The sequence below is a fragment of the Talpa europaea genome (genome assembly GCF_964194135.1).
Source record: "Talpa europaea genome assembly, chromosome: 8".
Classification (NCBI taxonomy): Eukaryota; Metazoa; Chordata; class Mammalia; order Eulipotyphla; family Talpidae; genus Talpa; species Talpa europaea.
This window is the reverse complement of record NC_140075.1, coordinates 40,798,076-40,823,665: the sequence shown is the minus strand read 5'-3', so window position 1 is coordinate 40,823,665 and position 25,590 is coordinate 40,798,076. Positions and strand designations below refer to the sequence as shown.

The 25,590-nt window shown below is 38.0% G+C and overlaps 1 protein-coding gene across 1 annotated transcript in view; it reads left to right on the top strand.

Annotated features, from left to right (window-relative positions):
* Window positions 1–25,590, top strand: part of MYO5A (myosin VA) — a gene marked incomplete at both ends in the record, with an annotated part of 163,295 nt that overhangs the window by 129,673 nt on the left and 8,032 nt on the right. Inside the window, 9 exons of the mRNA XM_084240160.1 lie at window positions 2,344–2,571; window positions 4,692–4,700; window positions 7,383–7,483; window positions 10,796–10,876; window positions 12,781–12,979; window positions 15,469–15,543; window positions 16,778–16,871; window positions 21,828–21,974; window positions 23,960–24,114. Of these exons, the coding sequence (XP_084096286.1) occupies window positions 2,344–2,571; window positions 4,692–4,700; window positions 7,383–7,483; window positions 10,796–10,876; window positions 12,781–12,979; window positions 15,469–15,543; window positions 16,778–16,871; window positions 21,828–21,974; window positions 23,960–24,114 (1,089 nt within the window). The remainder of the gene's footprint in view (window positions 1–2,343; window positions 2,572–4,691; window positions 4,701–7,382; window positions 7,484–10,795; window positions 10,877–12,780; window positions 12,980–15,468; window positions 15,544–16,777; window positions 16,872–21,827; window positions 21,975–23,959; window positions 24,115–25,590) is intronic.

Below are 25,590 nucleotides of genomic sequence, written 5' to 3'. Positions count from 1 at the left end.
CTTTATGTGTATATTGAGAATTTCAAGAATTCTTCAGGTTGCTAAATTGTCATGAAGTAGTTTTTGTGGGGATTTTTTTTGCAACATTACTTGAAGTCTAGTTCTGATATATTATTTCCTAATAAATTGATTTGGAACATAAAGTATGTATATTAATAGCACTGTATCCTCTGTGACTTTGTTACTACCCATGGTCCAGGCTGCTGATTTCTGGTTATTCTCTGCTGTATGGCATCATTATAAAAAGATTGCCTGTCCTTTTACCTGCCCAAAGTCATAATTTTTTTTTTCTTTAGAGAAAGAAAAAGTTTATTGAGGAGAAAAGGAACAGAAGTAAAGTGGGATTCTGCGGCCTGTGGAACCAGGCCAGGGAGGGGCAAGGAAGCTCCATAATTTTTTTTATTAGTGGCTTCTGCTGAAGAGAGCAAGAACTTTTCCACTGGTATTTAATAAAACCTTAAAAAGTTTTTCTTTGCCTTATTTAGTCATTGTCACTACTTCTGAGACAAATTTTTTTGTTTCCTTTTTAAAGATTTGTAAACTGGGGCTTAAAAAGTTAAGAGATTTACTCTCAGGTGGTAGAGTCTGATCTTGAATGAAGTGATAGGAAACTTTCTGAATACCCTAGGTTCTTATTACCTCTTGTCTGAAAACTATTTTTTACCAAAAACAATAGTTTTTAAAATGTTCTAACAGGCTCTTACCTTTTCTAAGTTACAACACGAATAAATCTTTTGCTCCTTCATTGAAAGTACTACTCGGATAGTATTTGTGGAAAAAGTAAAGGAGCAGCAAAGGGACATCTCAGTTAGTCTTACTTCTCCATTATCTTTTATACTCTGTCTAGAAGACGAATTCAAAAGAGTTGAATAGGATGGGATTGGACAGGCCAAAGAAATAGGGGTAGGAGTCTGTCTGGTCTCCGGAGCCTCCTTTGCCTGCCTCACACAAAAGCAGACAGATATTCTCTGTGTTATGTTAAAAATGAAACTCAAATCACAAAGTCATTAGCTCACTGGTTATCAATATGTGGCCCCTGGACCAGCAATATCACCATCATCTGGAAACCTGGAAATACAGATTTGTGGACCTTATACCAGTCCTACTGAATCACAAACTCTGATGGTGTGGCTAGTCTATTCTCCAGGTTATTCTATTGTACTTAAGGTTTGGGAAACTGCATCAGAGTTTAGGTGTCTAAGTAAATATATTCCTGTTTTTTACTGCTGAAAGAGCACCATGAGCCTGATGACCAGTTGGTAGGAGACCAGGGGTAGGAAAGAACTTTAATTTTCACATGAGAATGGACTGATTCATGAAAGAAAGGGTTATATATTCATAAACTAGGGGGAAAAGAATTGATCAGTAGTTTTACTATCGCATGTTGAAATGTCTGATATGGTGCTATAAACCTAAGTTTTACTTTTCTAGAAAAAACAAACATGTTCTCTTTATGCAGAAAAGTGTCTTACTTCCATTATCATAAAGCTTACATCATGTGCTAAGTCAGGCAGCATGATGCTTTCAGATGTCTATCCAATTCACTTTTCCCAACCAATATCCTGTAACATTTGTCTTTCAGTGTAGTAAATGGAGTTAGTGTCAACTCTGTTCTAGGTCCTCATTGCTATTTGCAGAGTGCACTAATGGGTGGCATGAGTAGTATGATAGTATGTGAAAATAAGGAGGATGAAGGATGTATGTGTCCATCTGATGACTCAAGGAAGAGGTGACCTGTCCTCTTTTCTCATCTCCCAAGCAGTGTAAGAAGCATGCCACATAGGAACAAAGTTTAAAAAAGATATTGGCATTGAAACACTAATAGGAATTGTATTAATTTAAATGATATGACAATTTTTTTATTAAACATTAAAAGTCTAAGTTTTCAGTAATCCTTCCATTCTGCTTTACAAAGGAAATAAAGCGTCCTACTCACAGTTTCAGGAATCTCTGCTGATCTGAATCATTCTTGAAAATAACCTGACCAGCTAGACCTTCATACTTGTCCTTATATTTACCCACAAACAAAACTGGAGTTTCTTAGGACTGGGCAAAGCTCGTCCCTAGAATCTAAGCAGTCTCTCCAGACCATGGACATACCTGGGCAGACCTAGAATAAATTTGACTCTGGAATTTGAGTTGATGGAGCAAACTACCATTTCTTTTGCTCTTTTCCACTTGATGTCACACTTCCATAATTCGCAGTGGAAGCCGGGAAGCCATTCACTAGGGTGGCTCTGACAGTTTTTTCCCAGCAGAATTCTACCATCTTTGGGGAAGATGCAAATTCCAATATAAAATTGAGGCTGAGAGCAATGTATTTTTCTTTGTCTCTTTATATAGCGTCAAGAACTAGAATCAGAAAACAAAAAACTGAAAAATGAGCTAAATGAGTTACGCAAATCCCTTAGTGAGAAAAGTGCCCCAGAGGTGACCGCTCCCGGTGCACCAGCCTACCGTGTCCTCATGGAGCAGCTCACCTCTGTGAGTGAGGAGCTCGATGTCCGCAAGGAAGAAGTCCTCATCCTCAGGTCTCAGCTGGTGAGCCAGAAAGAAGCCATTCAACCCAAGGTAAGCACACAGTGGCTAATGCAAATATTTGGTGGCTGCCTTCTAATTCCTCCCAGTCTTTCCTTTCAATTTATAATGAAGCAAATCTTTTTAGTCTAATTGAAACTATTATTTCTTTTAAAATCAGTATCTTTTAAAATCTCATGTTGTTTAAAACCAGATAATTACAAATGACATTCCGAATTATCTTCAGTTTCATCTCTCGTTCATGAGCCAAAGGAATTTTAAAGTTAATCTTGTTTGTGTAATCTGGCCACACAAATTTTGGCCAAAAATAAAATTCTAAAAAAAATTATGTATGTATAAGGATAGATGTTTACTAAACTTGTGGTGATTATCTCCCAGGATGTGCAAATATCGAGTCATCATGATGTACACCAAAACTAATATGTTACCTGTTAGTTATACCTCAATAAAAAAGTTAAGAAATAAAAAATATTTCATTAAATATAAAAATCCATGAATATTTTTGTAATAAGGAAGCATTAAATATGACTTTTAAAGTGTATGTTGGAAGTAACCTGTTTAACTGGAGACACATGAAAAGATTAGGAATGAGGTCAGTGGGTAGAAGTCACATGGAAATGATTTCTGTTCTCTCTAGGGGGTTCTGTCTATGGGTGGGTATGGAGGGGGAGCTAAGAGAGACTGAGTTTAGTGACCCAGCAGAAAGGATCGTGCTGGAGATACAGAGGACCCTTTGAAGTTATTCCCAGTCCTCAGGTAATTTAAGACCCAGTGCTGCCAAGTGCTGGTAAGAAATGGACCTTTTTGTCATTTGTCGTCATATAAAAATGATCTGAGTTATCATCTTAAAATGTGTTCTTTATCTGTGCCCATGTTCATGCAGCAAAGTGTCATCAAGCAATTGAGGCAATACAGTATTCCAATTGTATGACATGCCATATAAAAATTAGTTTTGATATCTAATTCATTGGATGTCTGCATTATCTGAGGGTACTTCTAGAGATTTTTTTTTTTTTTGCATATGGCTATGATATTAAGCCTGACACCTATGTTTGGATTTGATAAAGACAACTCATACCTGGGAGCAACTCTGATCCAGGAAATACCAAATTCTGAAAGTGCAATCTCTGACAGAAAATAATCTAAGTGAAGAAATCTCAGCAACAAGTAGAGTTATATAAAGAAATGTGCTTTCAATATTAAAATGAACCATAAACCCCATAACTTTGAATTAAGGAGCATTCCAGAAGGGGACTCTCTCTCCCTGCTCACTATATATGTCCCATTTTCTAAACTGAATTTAATTCCCATAGTTGGACCTTGAAAACAGGGCCCCCTCTGCATGCTAACTGGAGCAGAGTCTAAAGTCAAGATTCCTTTCTCAGCTTCCCATGTGACAAAATGATATTCTCACAAGAAACTTCAGTGAAAGTTAAAGGATAGGAAAAGAAAAATGAACCAAGAGGCATAAAAACAATCCAGCTTAAAGACTCATATGTCAGCTGCCCTCCAGTCCCTAGTGGGCTCGCCCAAACCAAGGTCCCTTCTCTCCAAGCTCCCAGCTGACACGTGGCAGCAGCAGCTCATCCGCTCCAAGGAAAAATGCCTGTGGCACAGCTTGAGACCTTTCAGTACACCAGTGCTGTTTGCCCTGCTCAGCTTTTAGTCAGAAGCACATCATTTCACAACTGCCTTGCCAGACTGTGGCATCCAGTAAGCAAGGTGCTGATCTAGCCCCCAGGCCTAGTTTATCAGCTCCATCTCCACAAGTACTCTGGGGGGGCTTCCCTTGGTCAATGACCTTCTATCAGGGTGTAGATAAGACCTAGGATAAGAATTTTACATTATCAGAAGCTTCATCTGTCCAATACTTACATACTTTACAGTTAGAAAAATCAAAGCAACTCAAAAAGAATTCCAATCAGTTGTGTCTGAGAATTGAGTTGCCATCACATAAATATATTAATGTCTACCTCGCATCAGTTCTGTGAATATTAATTTGCTTACAGAGTTAATTTTATGAGAAACAATTCATGTTGTTTTTGCAGTTAGCTTTTATCTATTCTGATGGGGACTCATGATGGAATGTATGGAACTAAGGGTTTATTGTTTTCTTCATTTGTTTTTTGTGCTTGCTGGCTTGTGATTTTCAGGATGACAAGGTAATTATAAAAATTTTAGTAAATCTATTTAATCCTAATTTTAGTTTATAAGTACCCCCCAATATATGTAATCGATGCTTTCTACCCATCAAGCCTGTCTTGATATTTACAAATTTTATATTTGACACCTTCTTATTGGGAAAGTCGGTGGGAACATAGTGGATGTAGTAGGCTCAATCTGGATCACAGAGAGGTCTGCAGGACTAATTCATAGTCAGCTCTGTGACTGTATGTAGGGGAAGGGAAGCCCTAAATTTGGAATACACTCAAAACATTCATTTCTACCTGCAGGAGTTTGGTGAGGAGGCACTAGATAAAAAGCACCCCCGTTCAGGAAGGGTGGGATTTCCCTACCTGTTGCAACCCTTTCAGACCTTCTGGTCACCAGCTTGAGGGAAATAAACTCTGAGCATTGATTAGGTCATGCTTAAGACTGGTGTTCCAAGTCTAATCCTATCCCCCAGGCCTAAAGGTAAGCCTAATGAGGGAAGGACAACAGTTAATTTACTGAAGGTTCAAAACCAGATCATGTGAGCCTTCAGATAACATAGAATACATGTAGCATTATTTAAAATAGAAACTGGATCTTTGAATCATATTGCTTAATACTTAAAAATCTAAGTATGGCCCTTTTTTTAACAGAAAGATGTTTCTATCTTTTAGGGAAAGATAATTTTTTTATAAAATGTGTACCTAAATTTTTATGAAACATAACTAAAGAATTGTTATATGTGGTGATTATGGGAAAGATCCTTAATACTCAGTAAAGTGTATTAAGCTCTTGTTAATAGCATTTTTCAAACTACATTTGTTTTTTCCTAAGGACATGTTTATAAACCCACAAAAGTCCAGCATTAAGAAAAAAGTAGGATTTTTAGGGCCTCCCCGGTGGCGCAGCGGTAGAGCGCTGGGTTGCGAAGCTGCCCGCGGCCTCTGCAGCGCCGGTTCGATCCCCGGCTGCTCCCCGGCCACTGGAGGAGGGTCCCACATGGCGTGCAGACCTCTCCTGCCGCCCGCTGCTCCCCTCAGCAGTGTGCTTCGGTCCTTCTGCCTGCTCTGCTCCCCGCTCTGGCTCTGGTGAATTCTCTCACCCTCCCGCGCTTCTGACTGTACCCAGTGCATGTATAAAACAAAAAAACAAACAAGCAAACAAATAAATAAAGAAAAACATGCCTCTATTAAAAAAAAAATCTTAAAAAAAAAAAAAGAAAAGAAAAAAGTAGGATTTTTAAAGGATGTTTCTGAGAAACACTGAAATTTAAAAGCAAGTATTTGTAGGCTTCCAGTTGATATTATAGTTATCATAGAGCTGGTCCCTAAGATCATAGTATTTTCTTTTTAAAGGTTTATTTTATTTATGCATACAAGAGCCAGGGTGTAGGCCAGAATTTGAAGTGTGTTCTATTAACTCCACTTCATTGTAAGATCTGGCTTTAAAGCAAACATTGACTAAAGGATTTGTCTATTTAGACAAATAGAATGAGGCCCACTGGTTCTTATTATCTGTTCTTGCCCTGGTGATACAGAGAGTAGCTAAGTGGAAGCAAAGTTTTGAAATTACATTGGTTGTCAGTCAGATTAGACAAAAAAAAAAAAAAAAAAGAAAAAGAAAAAAGGAAGTAAACATGTTGGCAGAAAAGTCCTTTCTATACAAAATCATTAGTAATTCTGACCTGCCAGATGTTTATTTCAAAAGCTTCTATACCATGCTGTGCTGTAACAGGAAGAAAGACTTGAATAACAGCAGATGGTAGATATTTACAAGGAGCTAAATCCTTCCCATTTACATGTACATATATATAAAGATGTGAGAAAAAAATTTAATTTTGCTGAGGCATATGATCTGAACAACACCTTTTTTTGTACCAAGTTTTTTTTTTTTTAATTTTTTTTTTTTTTAATAGAGGCATGCTTTATTTATTTGTTTGCTGGTTTGTTTGTTTGTTTTGTTTATACATGCACTGGATACAGTCAGAAGCGCGGGAGGGTGAGAGAATTCACCAGAGCCAGAGCGGGGAGCAGAGCAGGCAGAAGGACCAAAGTACACTGCTGAGGGGAGCAGCGGGCGGCAGGAGAGGTCTGCACGCCATGTGGGACCCTCCTCCGTGGCCGGGGAGCAGCCGGGGATCGAACCGGCGCCGCAGAGGCCGCGGGCAGCTTCGCAACCCAGCGCTCAACCGCTGCGCCACCGGGGAGGCCCTACCAAGTTTTTATTGGAAAAATGAGCTTTGTCTCAAACTTTGTGTTTTCTTGGGGCATTTGTTTCTTTATTACTGGTTAGAAAGTAGTAGAAAGAATAGCGTTCTATTAAATAGGTACTTGATGTTCTTGCCTGGTTACTGTTTAATGCTATATAGACTATTATTACTTTGTATATTAAAAAGTATACATTTCACATAATGAACACATATGTGTAAACACACATAGCCTCTCAGTGATTTTATTTACAGTGGAGAGGCATCTAGCATCTCACCCCTTTTGTAGCAGAGCATTTGCAAGAGGGAATGAAGGTGCCTTTTTCTCAACTACTGTGTGCCGCTCTCCTCTGTAGTTAGCATGGGGCTGGAACTCACACTCTGCTGGACAGAGGTTTAGTAGAGGAAATAAATTCTGGAGGAAAGTAATATTTTGTATGTGGTCCAAAGCTTTTCAGTTGAATATTACTGTCATTTCTTCCTTCAGAATACAATGACAGATTCCACAATACTTCTGGAAGATGTACAAAAAATGAAAGATAAAGGTGAAATAGCACAAGCATATATTGGCTTGAAAGAAACAAACAGGTAAGTTGATTTTTGTAAAATTCATTTTGGTTAGATCATATTTATATTTAGCCTTTAAGTCAACTTCTTATACAGTAAGTCAAAATGTTTACACATTACTTTATTAAACATCAACTGATCTTCAAAGGAAATTCAAGATTCCTAACATAGTCCTAGTTAAAGTCTCATTTATAAGATAAAGTAGCGATATTGATGAGACATGTCAGGGGACATCCAGGGACTATTTTTCTATATATTTAGGGTCTTAGCCTTGAGAGGTTTCTTTGAGAAGAAAATTTGCTGCTTGCCGTTGGACTATCTGTCTTGAGTTGTCACATTTGTTATTCAGGATGATTATCTGTGAAGGTTCATGGGGGTAACTGCGACTTTCATAATTGAAACTTAGTGTGAAGAGAAGTGATGAGGTATCTGGAGTTCACATCAGTGTTGGCCATATAATTCTAAAAATGATTTCTAGGATGGAGCCCTGATATTTGAGCCAAGTCGCTTTCACATTTCCTAAAGTGTTCTGAGAAAAATCTAACTCTGATATTAACCCATTTACCATAAACATGAATGAAGTTGCAGATGGCACTCAGTCACTTCAACTTTAGGGCCTCAGTGGGCTGTCTGAAAGAACAGGATTAGCAGTCACTAAGTGACTAAAATTTCATTAAATCTTCCCCGGTAGCCAAGATTATCACAGATAGAAGGCTCATATTTGGAATCACTACAACCTTCTTACCACCCCACTTCCCAACAGTGCCTTAGTTGGGAAGTTATTGAACTCTGAACTTAAAAAACTGCATACCAAAAGGACATGGCCAGTGATGATCACAGAGAAAGAAAATTCTGGAGATAATATGCAGTCTTGGTCTTCTGATGCACAGTATCAGCATTGTTATACAGAAATATTTCACAAACTAAAGAATATTGCTATGCAGATTGTAAGGTACTCGTCTACTTTTGTGACAGTGGTGGGAATGATTATAAAAGCATTTGGCTAACCTTAAATTTTAACTTATGAATGTAACTTGTGAGCTTATCTTTTTTTTAAAAAAATTCATTTATTTATACATATAAGAACTGGGGTGTAGGCCAGAAGTGCGGGGGGTGAGAGGATTCACCAGAGACAGAGTGGGAAACAGAACAGGCAAGCTGAAACATACTGCTGAGGAGAGCAACGGGCGAGACAGGAGAGGTCTGCCTCACCATGTGGGTCTCTCCTGGCCAGCTGGGGATTGAACTTGTGGTGCAGAGGCTGCAGATTGCTTCATAAAGCATTGCTTAACCCCTTGCGCCCCCAGGGAGGCCCATGAGCTTATCTTCTAAGAATATGTTAGTATAGAAAGAGTAGTGTTACACTGTTCATCTATCCACTTACCAAATACGTATTTCGTGCCTACATAATGCCAGGCCCTGGGATAGAAGAGTAAGCAAGGTCAGTGCCGCCTTACTCTCAAAGTTTATAAGCTGTTGAGGAGACAGCCAATAGGATTGGAACTTTACTCCAGTGACAGTGGAAGCTGTTGAAAGGTTTTCAGTAGGTAGGAGAATGACATGATGAGATTTGAGTTTTAGGAGACTAGCCCTGGCTGTTATGTTAGAGAATAGATTGTAGTAGAACAAAGTTGAAGGCCGAAAGAGGTCATTACCATTATCCAGTGATTGAAAATGGGACACTTTGAAAGATATATAAGAAGATGGCATCAGTAAACCTTATACTTTATTGGGTAAGTGGATGAGGGATAGGGAATCATGAAAGGTAAATTCTAGTTGTCTGAGTGGATGCTATGTGGTGATGCCATTTCATGGTCATCAGTCTGGGATATAGGGAAGTGCAGGGTGGAGATAGTAGATTTACAAATACTGAATTTAAGGATCTAGGAAGACATCCAAGGAGAGAAATCTATTAGGCAGTTGAAAATGTAGGTCTAGTACACAGGATGTGTGGGCTGAGATATAAGATTGAGACCATGCAAACAGTTCAACTCTTGAGGGAGAAATGATAGGTGGAAATAGAAGAGCATGCCATCTCATTTCTTGTATGTGAACAATAAAGTGTGGTAGGAGTAAGAACCTGGACCCTGAAGGCATAAAGCAGCCCTCCACTGCTGCCAGCGGTGCAACATCCAACAGATACCTTACTTCCTCTGCAGTAGGGCACATAACATATATTGGTTTACTGATAGAGTTAATAAAATAATACATGCAAAAGGATATGGGACAATGTCTGACACTTAGCAAATATTCAAAAATATTTTTATATCCTAGATAAAAAAACTGTAATCAACTTTGCCATTGGTATTTATGAATTGTATATACATTTACTAAAATGTATCGTAATATAAAAGCAGTTTCTCGAAATCTTTAAATTTTTATTCAAAAAATATTTTTAAAAATCATGTCATAAGGACTTTAGACATATTATTTTTGTAAGTTACTCTTTTAAAATTTTTTGAAAGCAATTCTTAACAGGAAATCAGATTTTATTTAGTTAAAACAAATTCCTACCCAGGGCCTCCCCAGGTGGCGCAGCGGTTGAGTGCTGGGTTGCGAAGCTGCCCGCGGCCTCTGCAGCGCCGGTTCGATCCCCGGCTGCTCCCCGGCCACCGGAGGAGGGTCCCACATGGCGTGCAGACCTCTCCTGCCGCCCGCTGCTCCCCTCAGCAGTGTACTTCGGTCCTTCTGCCTGCTCTGCTCCCCGCTCTGGCTCTGGTGAATTCTCTCACCCTCCCGCGCTTCTGACTGTACCCAGTGCATGTATAAACAAAACAAACAAACAAATAAATAAATAAAATAAAATAAAACATGCCTCTATTAAAAAAAAAAAAATTACTAAAAAAAAAAAAAAAAAAAAAAAAAAAAAAAAAAAACAAATTCCTACCCAGAAGATTTAAAACTTCATTTTGAAATGGATTGTGATGACAATTGCCACATGACGAAATTAACTGAAGTCTTCATTCTGTATGTAGGTGAACTTTGTGGTTAGTCTCTAAGAAAATATGTGACACATAAAATCACTCTGCTAAATGAATAAAATGTTTAAAACAGGACCTTTTTCTTAACCTTTTCAGTCATTTCTTATTTTGCAGGTAAAGTAGCTTTTGCTCTATAATTTCTACCCATTTACATATTAGGTTGCATGTTACCCTTTAAAAAAAATAACCAAAAATAATTATTGTGTTAATGTCTTAAAGTCATCTGTAATTAATAAAAGATAGTCTTACTGACTTAAAATATTGAAATACCATGTGCTGTTCTTGACATCATCATCTCATTACCATCCTGTATCCCTTTGTGTTTTGCATTGTTGTTTCTTTTGCATGGAAGATCATCTGCTATGGATTGCCATGAGTTGAATGAGGATGGAGAGCTGTGGCTGGTTTATGAAGGGTTAAAACAAGCCAACAGGTTATATTTGTCTCCTCACAATGGAATGTTATTAATTTGTTGTTTCTCTTACTAACAGTAGCCTCCTGGCTTTAACTTCTGTATTTCTCGTGTGTGCATTATCTTCCTGGGTAAATTAGTTTTTAGAACATTCAACTAGACACTGTCTTAAAACCCTTCTCTGTGGGGGATGTCATTAAAGCTGAAAGGCATAGACGGTAAATACGAGATGCTTTAGTGACTCATGCTATACCTACCGCTCACTCAGGCACTAAAACTTGTGAGTATTTCTGTCTGATTTGGAAAAAGAACAAAACCTTTCAACTCGATGTCAAACTACTGTGGGAGAAACTAATGCCTACTGTTTAAATAGTGGTTTCTTGTTTGAAATAAGGATCAGTCCTGAGGATGTATGTGCCTGTGGCAATGTGACAACATTTTTATATATTCTTATCATGTTGCCAACAGAATTATTATATAGATGGCTTGGCATTCTAGGTGGTTATTGTGAAATCCAGATTTGTAAAACAGCAAATCAGGAGAGTTTTCTACTTTGCTGCAGTTCAAAATAATTACCCAAACTCAATATGTTAATTATATTTAGGGAACAGCAAACTTGAAATATCACCTTTCTACAGACTCTCCTCTAGTTATATTTATCTTAAAAATCTTATAAAGATGGGCCTCCCCTGGTGGCCCTGTGGTTGAACGCTGGGTTGTGAGGCTGCCCGCAGCCTCTGCAGCGCGAGTTCGATCCCTGGCCACCGGCGAAGGTCCCACCAAAAAAAAAAAAAAATCTTATAAAGATACCATTTTAGTGATTAAAATGTAAAAATACTTAATATGCTTGTTCAAGGGGCTTCTGCTTACTCTACTTTGTTCTCATCATAAACCATTGTTATTTACTTTGTGGTGTTATTGGTTCAAATTCTTTTGAAGTTTTGTAATCACTAAAATATTTTTAGTCTGCTGTTAACAGTTTGCTTACAGTGGCATTTGGCTACCAAGAGGATTAGAACGAAAGCATCTTTCCTTTCTTTACATTAATTCCTAACCACCATAACTTTGTTTTGTGTTTGGAAAAGGGGTGAATGTAGAATTTTGGGTGCATGGTAAGGGGAGGAAGCTGTATCTCTCACTGTATCTCTCACTGGTGTTCTCACTGCCAAAGCCTTGGTCTTACTTACAGGCACAGCTGACTTGTATGTTTGCTCAGAGAAGCAGTAACCAATGTGTTTGTCCTGTTAATATTTATGTTCTAAAACCATGTCTTCTTAGGATTCTGTTACTGATATGGAGGTTTATGAGGAGGGAGAAGATGATAAAAGTAAATTATATGTACATAAAATTTCAGAGCTATCTGTCTGGATTTGGGTAACCCTGTATATACTTCAGAGTAGCACTCCAGCCTTTCTGTTCTTCAAAGATAAGAGTAGAAAATAAAAATAGGGCCTTGGTCCCAACCTCTGCCTGAAATAGTTACTATGAAATTCTAAAATGAATTTTTAATTAGATCTGGAGTTTATAATCTTGCCCCTCACTAGTGCAGTTATTTTGAAGCCAGGGTACAGTCTTTGCCAATTTAAATGCTCTTTGTCAAGGCCGTAGGTCAAATGAAAGCTATGTCTTCCATTTATTCTTTTGGCCCTCATTTCCTATGAACTTTTCAAAAGAGCTAAGTGTCTCCTGTTCTCAGGGCCTTTGAGAACTTTGTATTTATAGCAGGGCCATAGCCCAGAAAGACAAAAATGAGAGCGTTGGTTTCCGTTTCTGGCCCTTGTTGGAGTTTCTTGACTTGAGTGAAGTCAGGAGCTACACAGATACTACAGAGTAGCTCTGTCTCCGGCCCTTGCAAGTGAGCCTCAAGCCTCGCTACCACCAGGTGGAGACTCGAGTGTCACCCCCTCCCTGTGACTTCTCCACAGGCTTCTGGAATCCCAGCTGCAGTCGCAGAAGCGAAGCCATGAGAGTGAAGCCGAGGCCCTCCGCGGGGAGATACAGAGCCTGAAGGAGGAGAACAACCGGCAGCAGCAGCTTCTGGCCCAGAACCTGCAGCTGCCCCCTGAGGCGCGCATCGAGGCCAGCCTGCAGCACGAGATCACCCGCCTGACCAACGAGAACCTGGTAGGGACAGGCGCCTGGGTCCTTGCCTGCTGCAGGCAGCTCACAGGAGAAGCCCAGTTTTTTTATCAAATGCTCTTTTTTCCTGCTGGGAAAATCTCCCTTGCTACCTTCTTATTCTCCAGCTGACAGAATAAGGAAAGTATGACCATGTTGGTCAAGGTGGGAAAGGCTTGTGCACAGGCTGTGTTGCTCACAGAAGGCTCTTGAGCATCTCGTTGCTCCCAGAGCTAACATGGAGGGTCTGGAACGGAATCGCCAACTATGTGCTGGGCCTTGGAAATCTTCCAGCCGTAGATTCTCTGCTGCTCCAGGAGGTTTGCTATGCAGTTGTCATGACAGAGACTGGGAATAAGCCTTGTTTACCACCGGTCCCCAAGCAGCCACCAGGGCTGAGCCAGTCTCCATCCCTAGCAGGCAAGTGGGTTAGCGTTATGGTCAGAGAAGGCAATTGGCAGAACCACGCAGGGCCTTTGGTTGACATTGGATGGAGCTCCCAGGTCAGGGAGCAGGGGCAACAGGATTGAGGTTTGTGCATTTTTTATTCATCTTAACAGAATTTGTACAATAAATAAGGAGATATTTTTCCCTTCCTACATTCTGAATCCTGGCGCAGAGTACCAAGTTATCTTTTTCTTTCTTTTACAGAAACTGTTTTTTAAAATATTTTTTCTTAGTCACAAAATAATTTTTATTACATATTCTTTAGTTGACTTTAACAAACATATTTATGTTAAGTCACTGAGAAGTTACAATTCCACATTTTTATATATGTCTGTATTATAGTATCAATCTGGTTTTGAGAAAAGCTATGGTGATTTGTCTTTTTTTTTTTTAATTCAGTGTTTAGTGACCTATAATAAAATTGTTTGGATTTTCTCTGCAGATTTAGCCAACAGAATTGTCCCTCCATGACTTCATTAATGATCATTTACATTAAAAATAGTTTTCTAGCATCATCTTTTATATTAATTAGAAGCAAAACCCAGAGGTATTCTTTTCATAGTCTGTCTGTCCCTTTGAGGACAGCTTTTTGCTTGAGACTCCATTGTAGGATGGGAGAGGGACCTAAGGGCACTGTTTAGACTCTTTCCAAAGTGACTGAAGTATTGCTAATGGGTGGGGGGGTGTCTTTTGAATCACAGAATTTTTTTAAATGTCATTTTATTGCTCTCAAGTATATCATTGCTTAAATTAAACTAACAATGCATTGATGCCTAAGGATTTATAAATGTACTGAATAATATAATAACAACTGACCAGCCTGCAAATTCCATGCTTATAAATGATTGTAGTAAAATACAAGGTGAAGCCTGCTTCTCAGTGGCAGATTCCCAAAGTTTCTTAACTAAGCTGATTGAGCATTTATTTCTCTTGTAACCTTGTCTGCAGTATTAATTTTCTCAGCAATTGTTCACAGCTAATTCAAAAATAAATTAAGCCCCCAAATTCTAAGCTCATAGAGTCTAGTTAGTGGATTGTCTGAATTTTAGTAAAACCTTTTGTAGGTCAGCAGCTGCTGTTGCCATTACACTGACTACCAGTTTGGAGAATTGATTCAAGCTTAAGTACAGGGAATGAGGCACCTTTTAAAAATATTTATGGTTCCTTGGTCTTAATGTACATTTCCTTAAGAAACACTGGAACAGAATACTAAAGCAGCAGTAGGACTAGGCTTAGTATTCTTGGAAACTCTCCTGCAAAACCTACCCACCTACCTATCCACCAACACACAAAAAAGCTATTTTCTCCCTCCCCAGTTCACATGCTTCACTTGCCCATGCTGCCTCTCAGGGAACGAAGGCACATGGCTTCTCACCAGACTTTCCAGCTCCAAACAAGGGTACCTGCCGGGGACCAGCCTCCAGCAAAATGTCGTGTCAGGGGCTCCTAAAAGGATGAGATAGCCTAGGCAACACGTTAAGGGACTGAGGGGAACAGGACAAGGTAGTGAGAAGACACTTGCACCTCATCCAGAGTCACTGTCTCCTCACTACCTTGTCCTGTTCCCCTCAGCCCCTTAACGTGTCGCCTAGGCCGTCTCATCCTTTCAGGAACCCCTGATCCTTTCAGGAACCCCTGACATGACATTTTGCCGGAGGCTGGTCCCCGGCAGGTGCCAGCATTGCCATTATTCTCACTTTCATTTTATGTCTTTCCCACTCTTAATGCTGCTGCCAGCAGCAAAAAATGTGGTTGCATTGATCTGAGGAGTGAATAAATGGCCTTATCCAAGGAGTCTTACCACTTTTCTGTGACCTGCCAGATGATTGTGTCCCGGCCATAGCCTGTTTGCTCTGAGCATAGTAAAATAGATGTGTGTAAATATGGTTAGAATCATCTGCCCGAGAAAGATGAGAAAGCCAAGACCAGGGGTGAAGCAGAGCCTTCTGGGTATATAGTTTCATCACTTGTGTTTTAAACTATTTTAAAATTGATTTGCTGAGGTAGCATTCCCTCAGCCAAAATATCCATTGTGCCTGTTTTTTCAGTATTTTGAGGAATTATATGCAGATGACCCTAAGAAGTATCAATCATACCGGATTTCACTTTACAAACGGATGATTGTATGTACACACAGAGTGCATTTCTGTTATTTCCCTGCTCCTTCTAGCTCTCTATTACTGAAAAGAACACTGCTGCTTACCTCTGCCCAGGAAGTCTCTTCAAAAACTTTCACAACAACTGTTTCTTCCCACAGCTGTCTTTTAGCCAGTGTGTGACCTGTGTCAGCGTCCTGCGTCCCTGTGTCACCTTTGATTGGTTGTTAATGCTAGGCTTGCAGTGTGATGGAAGCAAAATGTGTTACAAAAGATATCCAAGAAACACAACTGAACACTGTGAATGTTAGCAGCCATTCCTTGTATCATTGCTGCAGTATCTAAATCTGCCCAGTCAAAATTGGAGAATGGATGAACATTTATATTTGTAGATGCTTTTCTTTCCAAAATCTGTACAACCATAGATAACACTGATTCATTGCCCTTTTAAGCTCTGAATCTGCTGTTGTCCACTTTTTTTTCTCAAATATTGATCTTTTAACTGTGCCTGGCATTTGAGAGAATTCTTAAACAGAAAAACAGTTATCATAGACTTGTATAATCTCCTCCTCTTGAGTGTACTGCTTGTTTTCTTTTCTTTGCATAAAGTATTCAGAATTACCCCTATGCCCCCTATAAGCAAAATTTTACCACCTGTGAGTTTATATTTGGGTTCTGCTTCTTACCATTTGGTCCAAGGTCCTATTCTCTGTGGTTATATTTCAACTTAACGATTTATTCCTTAAAATTCTTAACCTTTCTTAAAGGCCTTATTTCAGCATCTCCAAAGACAACATGTCATAGAGATTGCTCAAACACATAGGTGTCAGCTAAAAATTCCTGCCTATGTTCAGTCATCCTTAAAACTACCCACAAATTTTTGTGAATTCATCAAAATTATTTTGCCTCTTCCCCCTTGGAGAAAAAAAAAAAACATTCCACTGGAATAGCAGTACATTTTATGAGAATTTAATTGTTTTACCCACATGGAGCTTGCTAGAAAAGAGTCCCTGGGGAGCCTGCTATCCATCACACTGTAAAGGACTTTATGGCATTGTTATTTTAACATTTAGCTTTTATTGTAGCCACGTTTCCCGTGCGTACCAGTTTTAGCCAGGTGGTGGCTCCACCACCGAGCTTTTCTGGAGCTTTTATGTAAAACTAACATTGCTATTTCTGCAATTTTGTGTCTGCTTTCCTTCTGCACATTTTAGAGGGCCTGTTTTGATATTTCTAATATATGTTTCATTTTGATCTGTAGGATTTGATGGAACAACTTGAAAAACAAGATAAGACTGTCCGGAAACTGAAAAAACAACTGAAAGTATTTGCCAAAAAAATTGGTGAACTAGAAGGTATTTAATCATGTTTCTATGACACTTATTGAATCTTGGTTTTATATTGCTTTACTAGTAACCTAATAGAGGTTTGCATGCAAATATTAGGGACTATAACAAAAAATAACTTTTAGCCAATCTGGCCTCTGGAGTAGAAATTTCCATTGATTGGTAGGAAAATATGTTCTTTTCATGGTAGTAATAATTTACAGAGTGAGCTCATTCATTCAACAAATACCTAATAGCATTCCTCTATATCCCAGACACTGTGCTAGGCAGTATAGCATAGCAGTTAAGAGCATGGCTTCTGGAGTCATGGGTTAAAGTCTTGGGTTAAACTCTGGTTGTTCCACTTTTGGTGTTGGACAAGTCACTGAATCTCAGTATACCTTAGTTTTCCCATCTGTTAAGTGGGAATGAAAATGGTATCGATCTGACAGAGTTTATAGGGATTAAACTCATTAATAAGTATAATGTTTTTATACTAGTAAATGTCATATATAGCTTAGTTGTATTATTACTGTTATTCTTAATACTGGAGATATTAAGACAAGTAAGATGAAGTCTTTGTCCCCAAAGAACTTACCATCTAATGGAGTGGAAAAAAAAGAGAAGTAAATAAGAAAAAATGAATTATTATAAATGGAAAATCTCATGATGATAGGAAACCATCTTGAGAAGTAATGAAATATCACTTGTTATTATATACAAATGAATTGTTGACTTTGAGCAAAAAACAACCAATTATTTCACAAAATGAGTTTATTCAGAAACAACAACAAAAAGGCAATTTGGAAAGTATAGTCATGGTAAGAGATGCGTGTCCTTCCCAGAACAAAAACCAGAATGAACTTACTTATATTTAGAGTGACTGCTGTAACAGAGTTCATTGGAGGGGGTGGATTTTGATGTGTGGTAACTTTTCATTGTTGGTTTGTATCTTTTGTGGTTTTCACTGTCATATTTAGTTACTGGCTTTCTCAATTTCCCCTTTTTTTCCATAGCTTCCAGCATTATGTCTGACTTATCATTCCATAAATTTTTGTTGGCTGAAGAAATGCAATTTAGGAATTTTTAGAGAACAGTAACAAGGATGTTTATTTTGAAGAAAATAATTTTCCCTTGGATGTACAAATGCTGAAATGTTTGTTTAGAAATCAGATCATTTTGTAATCATATTTTACATATAACCTTTTGGAATTACATGATTTATATGTCACAGTAAAACTTTGAACTTCCCAACCACACACATGGACTATAATATCTGTTGGCAGACCTTTAAAAGCCTTTATTCAGCGAACCTTTCTGCACTTAACTCTGCACTATCATAAGATGGTAACTAGACAGCAGAGTATGCTTGAAGAACTAATTTTAAGGGTATTAATTTGTGAGATTATTTTTTAAATTGCTAGTGGTTCCTTTATCATATGTTAGTAAACACTGATAAATAGAAAAGCCATTTGTTATTTTTAAGTTTTCATCCAGCTCTCTTTGATATGTATATTTTTAATTAGATAGATTAGACTTTTTCAGGGTATTAGCAATTTTAAGACATTATCAATCAGAAATCAACCTTATTCAAGTTGAACTATACTGCCAACTATGTTCTTGATTCTTTAAGTAGCATTTAAGCATTGATAGATTAAACAAAAAGACAGTAACAATATTCTTAAGGATACTTATATTTTGACTTGAAAGGTAAGGATCTGAAGAATACAATGAAATTAATCTATGTAATTTGGTACTTGCTGAGTATCTTATACCCTCCCCACCCAAATTAGAGAATAAAGAAATGATCCAACACTTTCCCTGTCCTTTATCTCCCCTTATACAAAAAATACTGGCAAACTTGTACAAAAAAACATCTTCTAATTACTAAAAGTTTTCTCATATTTTTCTTTAAATATAATATACTTAAATCCTTTTGGTTTAAAATAGCAAGACATTTGCCTCCTCCTTTGGGCTACACTTAATTAAGGAAACTTTTCTAGAAGCCAATCAATACTTTTTAAAACACCAACATATAGAGATTTTTAGCAGAAATTATGTTGCTAAATGGAGAATGTTTCAAATTTTGATCTGTTTCGTGCTGTATTTTAATCTAGGAGTGGGTGTTGGGTTCTGTCTCAATTTTCAGTCAGGGAATTTAGACCTATAAAATTCTAGAAATCAATTACTTTTAAATAGGAGGGGAGGGCCTCCCTGGTGGCACAAGGGGTTAAGATGCAACCAATGAAGCTGTCCACAGCCTCTGTAGCAGAGTTCGATCCCCTGGCCAGCCAGGGAGCAACCCATATGGCGCAGCAGACCTCTCCTGACTTGCCCGCTGCTCCCGTCAGTAGTGTACTTCCGTCAATCTACCTGTTCTGTTCCCCACTGTTACTGGTGAATCCTCTCACCCACCCCCACACCTCTGGCCTGTACCCCAGCTCTTGTATGTATAAATAAAGAAATAAATCTTTAAAAATAAATAAATAAATAGGAGGGGACAATGAGGCCCCCAAACCATAAGTGACTTCCAAAGTCTCAGCTAATTGGTGGCCAAACTGAGATTAGGGCCCATACCTTCTGAGGACCACTTACTTCTCTCCTTGATGTTATATTTCCCAGTAGATTCTCTCTGCCTAAACACACATTTATTTGAAGGACTCATTTAAACTTGAAATTATCAACTCTTCTGGTACCAAAATGGGAAAAAATAATTTAAAAAAAAAAACCTTCTCATTTCTGGGACAAAAATGGTGAGAAATATGTTTCCGTGAAGTATAAAGAATTAAGAAAGTGAAAGTAGGAGTTGTTTCAGGTCTTTCTAGAAGGATTTCTATGTTAGGTGGAACTTTGGACTAAATGACCCCCTGGGTCTCCCAGGAGTCTTTGAAAAATGGGGTGGTGTACTGGCTTCTCTCTTTTAGACTTTATGGTTCTCTGTGCTACCTAAGGGTTGACATTTACTGTAATTAATAGGTCATTTGTTAGATGAATCAAGATGATGTAGAGCTGATACCTATATTTCATCTGTAACTTTTTATAAAGACTTAAATCTCTAGGGAGACTTCACGAGCAGAGAAAAACATTTTAATGAGAATGGCAGAAATTGTCTCTGACATTTTTTGCAGAACCAAAAATATCTTGGTTAGGTATTTTAAAAAAGAAAAGTGGTTTTCTTTTAAAACATGAAATCCCTTTGTTACAATATTAACTATATTTCACAAATTCCAAGATGCTTATTTTTCTGAAATTAGAATATGTCTTTTATAATTGTTTATGGTTTAGAGTTTAATTGACAGTGTTTTTCCTTCTTTAGTATTATCTAAAATAACAGTGTATTTCATAATCAGCTGCACCTTAGATATGATGGAATCACTACTTTTAGAACATTCCTTTTGGATTACATGGAGTCTAGAGCTGTACCTTTATTGATAAATTAAACATGTTGAATCCTTTTCCTTCCAGTTTCCCCTCCTAGAAACTGCCTACAGTGGTTAGTGACATAGATGGTGAGGATGTTATTATGTATTTTACTTGCAACCTTTGCAACCTGTAAGTGAGCTGTCAAGGCTATTAGGTGCTGATTGCAAGATCCTTGTTGTGTTGTGTTTAAACTGACTCCAGAGATGATTTATGTAAAACTAAATAGTTTGAATCACATATAGCCATACATTTTACAATTAGTCCTGCAGTTTCCAGACTTACTGTGCATATGAAACACTATATTATGGGAAGTAGCCACGCCTTAATTTGTCCAGTAGTAATGTAATCACTCTTTAGATACTGTAGTGTTGATGGACGGTGGTGATTTTCAGCCCTGAGAGTTTCGATTGGTGTTTTGCTGCTGCATGAGGTGGACAGGGTGTCACCAGGCTCCTTGCCACATGAGCAAGAGCACTGGCTGGTGTCTCTGTTCCCTGTGGTAACCGCGGCTGTGGAGCTGGCTTTCAAGAACTAACCAGGAAATTGTCCAGAGTGACAGGAGAAGCACTACTGATGCCTTGTTGAGACAGCAACATCAAACTTGCCTAATAAATCTGATCTGCATTTTGTTTGACGATAGTCTCTAACCTGAAATTTAATCTATTCCTAAACAGATTTCTTAGCTGTCTCCTTTTCCTATAGATAAAAGGATTAAAAAGCCCTACTTACCAGATAGTGATATGATAAACACTAGATATGATAAACACTATCATAACTTGTGTGTTCCCTTACTTCCTTTGCATTTCCCATTCAATTCTCAAATTTGGAGGCTTTTTAAAAACCCATATCATTCTTCTCTAAGTAACTGTTGTTGGTAATAGTGGCCATTTTTAACATCTGAAAGTGTTGTTGACCAGTGGTTTTACTATAATTTGTTGCAACTTCATTGTAAAACTTTCAGGACTTTACTAAAAAGTGAATTTAAAATATTCAGGAAATTTTATTAGAAGTTGTTTTTATCTGTTCATTATTTCTTTGGGAATGAGGGGTGACTAATGTAAAGAAACATGAGTCTACCAACTATCTAGATATGATTTGAACTTTATGCAGTGATACACTTAAAGTAAATGTTCTTTTTCTTTAATGACTATATAGATTCACAGAGCTAGAGATGAGGGACAATCTTTGTTGCCACTGAGTGAATTAAAGTCTATCTTTTTATGATTGGTACCAATTAGTAAACCAGGAAGCTAAGCCACTTTGTTTGTGACAGTTAATATTATTATAAACTAAATCTTTTTCAAAAAAAAAATCTTAAAGCTTTTGAATCAAGTACAATTCTTTGATGTTGATAATTGCCAAAGTGGCTGTCAGAGTGACATTACCATATAATTTTGCCATCTATCCACCCAATTTTAGTAGAAAAAAGATTTAAAGAGGGGACAATTATGTGCAAATATGAAAAGTTTCTATTGCTATAGAGGTCACTTAAAATTATAGGAACATGGAATCCTCTCATCTTTTCTATATAAACCACATTTCTCTTTTTTGCTTCTCCTAAAGTGGGTCAGATGGAGAATATATCTCCAGGACAGATCATTGATGAGCCTATCCGTCCAGTCAACATTCCCAGGAAAGAAAAAGATTTCCAAGGAATGCTGGAATACAAGAAGGAAGATGAGCAAAAACTTGTTAAGAACCTGATTCTGGGCAAGTATTTTCTGCATGACCTAAAATTTCTGGTACATGTGTAGGTGGTAGGAAAGACTGGTCTCTAATTTCTGAAATAGTCAACATCAGTTTCTTCAGTCACTATTGCATACTGAACATTATACAGTGTGTTATCTGTCAGACTGCGGGACCCTTGTCTCGGATCCACCCAGAAGGATCCTGTAGGGCCAGACCTTGTCAGCCTTGGCTGTATATGGACTAACCTGGGAAGTTGTTGAAAGTAATGCTGACTAATTAAACCAAATAGGACTGGGTGGCAGAGAGAAGGGGGAGCTTGGTCGTGTCTAATATATATTCTTCTAACCCTTCAAGGGAATCTGAAGTTTAGCTACTGCTATACCATTTAAATTCTATTTAGACCATTTATGTTCCTGAATTTCTTTTTTTCCTTACTTCCCCAGAAAGCTATGTGACTAAATAGGTTAAGAACAGCAGTTCAGCAATAAGGAAGAAACAAGAGTTAAGGAAAAGATTCCCACAATGGAAGGAAAACACAAGACAAATAAATTGGGAGTGAAAAAAGCATTTCAGAGCATCCAAAGGCCCTTAAGACTGTCTATTAGCTGCTTGCTCTGCAAGAGTTTTCAGGAAGGTGGAAATGATTAGGGAAGTCTATACAGTCCATAATTTATGATCTGAAAAAGCAATAACCCTCTCCTATTCAACTTTTGCATAGTTTTTCTCCCCACAGGTGGCAGCAGTGTGATGGGCAGTTATGTGTGATTCAGTGTCCCTAGGGTTGATGGCATTAAACTTAACTACTAAATGTAGTTACAGAGGCGCTTAAGTTTCAATATAATCTTCATTAGCAAAAATATTAAGGAGCCACTGGTTTTTATGCATAGAGTTAATAGTCAACTTAGTAAACACTGTGTGAAAGCCTACCATGTGTTGAGCATTGTCTAGGTACTGGGTAATGGACAAAGTGAAGTCCCTATTCTCAGAGAACCTTCTTTTCAGGGTTAGGGTAGAGGGATAAAATAAATATACAATGTGATAAAAAGGATAAAGAGTAAAGGCAGGTATACTAGTTTATATAAAGTTTTCAGAAAGCTTTTCTTTATAGAGTGATCCTTGGACAGAGGCCAAATGCAGTAAGGAAGCTAGTCATACTAATATCTGAGGAAAGAATATTCTAGGGAGAAACCATGAAGTACATAGGCTCTGGGAGGAGAGTACACCTGGCATGCTCAACGAATAGTAAGGAGACCCATTTGGCTGGATTGCAGTAAGCTGGAGAAGGCGAACAAGGACAGATTACACACATTTTATAAATGAAAGAGGAGAAGCTATTTGGAAGACTTTCAGAACAAGATCTGGCATATATTTTCTTGCAGATTACTCTGATGTTGGCGAAAAATCTCCTACTGGGGAGCAAGGGATGAATCAGGGAGATCAGTTTGGAAACTCTCACTATATCCAAGAGAAAGGGGATGGTGGCCTTGAGTTAGTTGGATGCCGGATATATTTTGTTGGTAGAGCCAATTGGATTTGTTCGTGGATTAATTTGTATAATGAGAAAAAGAAAGGAGTCAAAGATGATGCCAACGATTATAACCCAAGAAACCAGAAGACTAAAACTGCCATTTACTGAGACAGGGGTAACCCCTGGAAGACCAGTTCCATAGGGAAGCAAGAGTTTGGTGTGGAATATGTCCAGTTTGATGTTCGTGAGCAAAATGTGAGGAAGGCAGTTGATACACAGGGTAGAATTCAAGGGAAGAGTTAGGACAAGAAACAGATTTGGGAGTTATCGTTGTGTCAGTAGACACCAGAGACTGACTTGTTCCTACCTGCAAGAATTCCTCCACTTACTGAGCTCTTCTATCCTTTTTTTTATATGACCTGTTTACCCTGAATGATTAAACTTTCACAGGAGAACTGTGCTTTTATATTTCACAAAGCATTCCTCATGAAGACTTTCAGTGTTATGTAAGATTATTTTTCCTACTGTCTTTTTTTAGAACTGAAACCACGTGGTGTAGCTGTCAATTTGATTCCAGGGTTACCAGCATATATCCTGTTCATGTGTGTTAGACATGCTGACTACCTAAATGATGATCAGAAAGTAAGGTCATTGCTGACTTCAACAATTAACAGCATCAAAAAAGTATTAAAGGTCAGTGTATATTCTCATAGTGAATATTAATGATGATATAATCTACACAGAGGTGCTTTTCCTTCCTTCCTTGGGCTAAGTCACCAGTTCTCTGTTGCAACGTGTCTGTGTGACTTCTTTCAAAACAGGACTCAGGTTGAGTAGTCATCAAAATTAATTTTATGTAATTGTACTTAATTGTGAAGTAAATTAAGTTTACCAGACAGAAATAGTCTGCATTGGGATCTTAGAACTAAATCAAAAGTATTTAGGAGAGTCCACTTCTATAGAAATATGATGCTATCATTAAAACAGGTATCATGTAAATTCAGTAACATGTGGCTCATTCATACAAAAAGGTGTCTGTTAAAATATTGAAATTTTTCCCAACTTTTCTTTCCATTTTCTCATTACCTGAAATACCTGATGACTTGTGAGAAGCAGCATACAGATAGTTGGAAAAGGCAGCAAAATTATATAATAGAGCAAAAAACCCTACATAACTCAGTAATCACTGAGTCACATTGCATAATCCTCCTCTTAACTCTCTGGAAAAAAAGAGAACATTATACTTAATTTTAACTCAAGTGTTTCTATGAGGAACTGAGAAAATATGCTCCAGTACTTTGCTTTCTTGTTGTCTAACTTAATGAGAACTTTTATGCTAGAGATAAGTAGGTAGTTAGCATGCCCAGAGGACTCTTTCAAATCTAGATGTCTTTTCAAAGCTATTTGTTTTGATTGTGGTAAAAAATATATATATAAAAAACACATTAAATTTGTTATTTAGCTGTTTTTCTTTTTTCAGTCACAATTTTTGTGCAGTTATTCATCAGCACCATTCATCTCCAGAGCTTTTTCACCTTCCCAGGTTGACACTCTGTACATATTAGACACACCCTCCCTGCAGCCCCTGGTCATGAGCTTTTAACAAATGCTGGTTCTCGGTCCCTGTTGCACAATATGTAGATGCCTTCCACAGTGGTTACTAAAGTGTAGAGTTTCTGAAGATTTTATTTTATATTTTAAAATTAATGAATCGGGCCTCCCCGGTGGCTCAGAGGTTGAGCGCTGGGCTGCGAAGCTGCCTACAGCCTCTAGAGTGCCGGTTTGATCCCCGGCTGCTGGTGAGGGTCCCACATGGCGCGCAGACCTCTCCTGCCACCTGCTGCTCCCCTCAGCAGAGAATTTCTTAGTCAGTCTGTCTGTTCTGTTCCCCGCTGTGGCTCAGGTGAATTCTCTCACCCTCCTGCGCTTCTGACTGTACCCAGTGCTTGTGTAAATAAATAAATAAATCTTTGTTAAAAACAAAACAAAAAAAACCTTCTAATACAGCTCTATAACATTTACATTTAGAAAAAATAAAATTAATGAATATCTCATTTACATGCTACATTGTGAGTAAATATACATAAGTTTTACTACTTCTTAACACCTACAAAGACAACAAAACCAAATCAGTTTCCTTCTCATATTAAATACAAACGACACTGATCC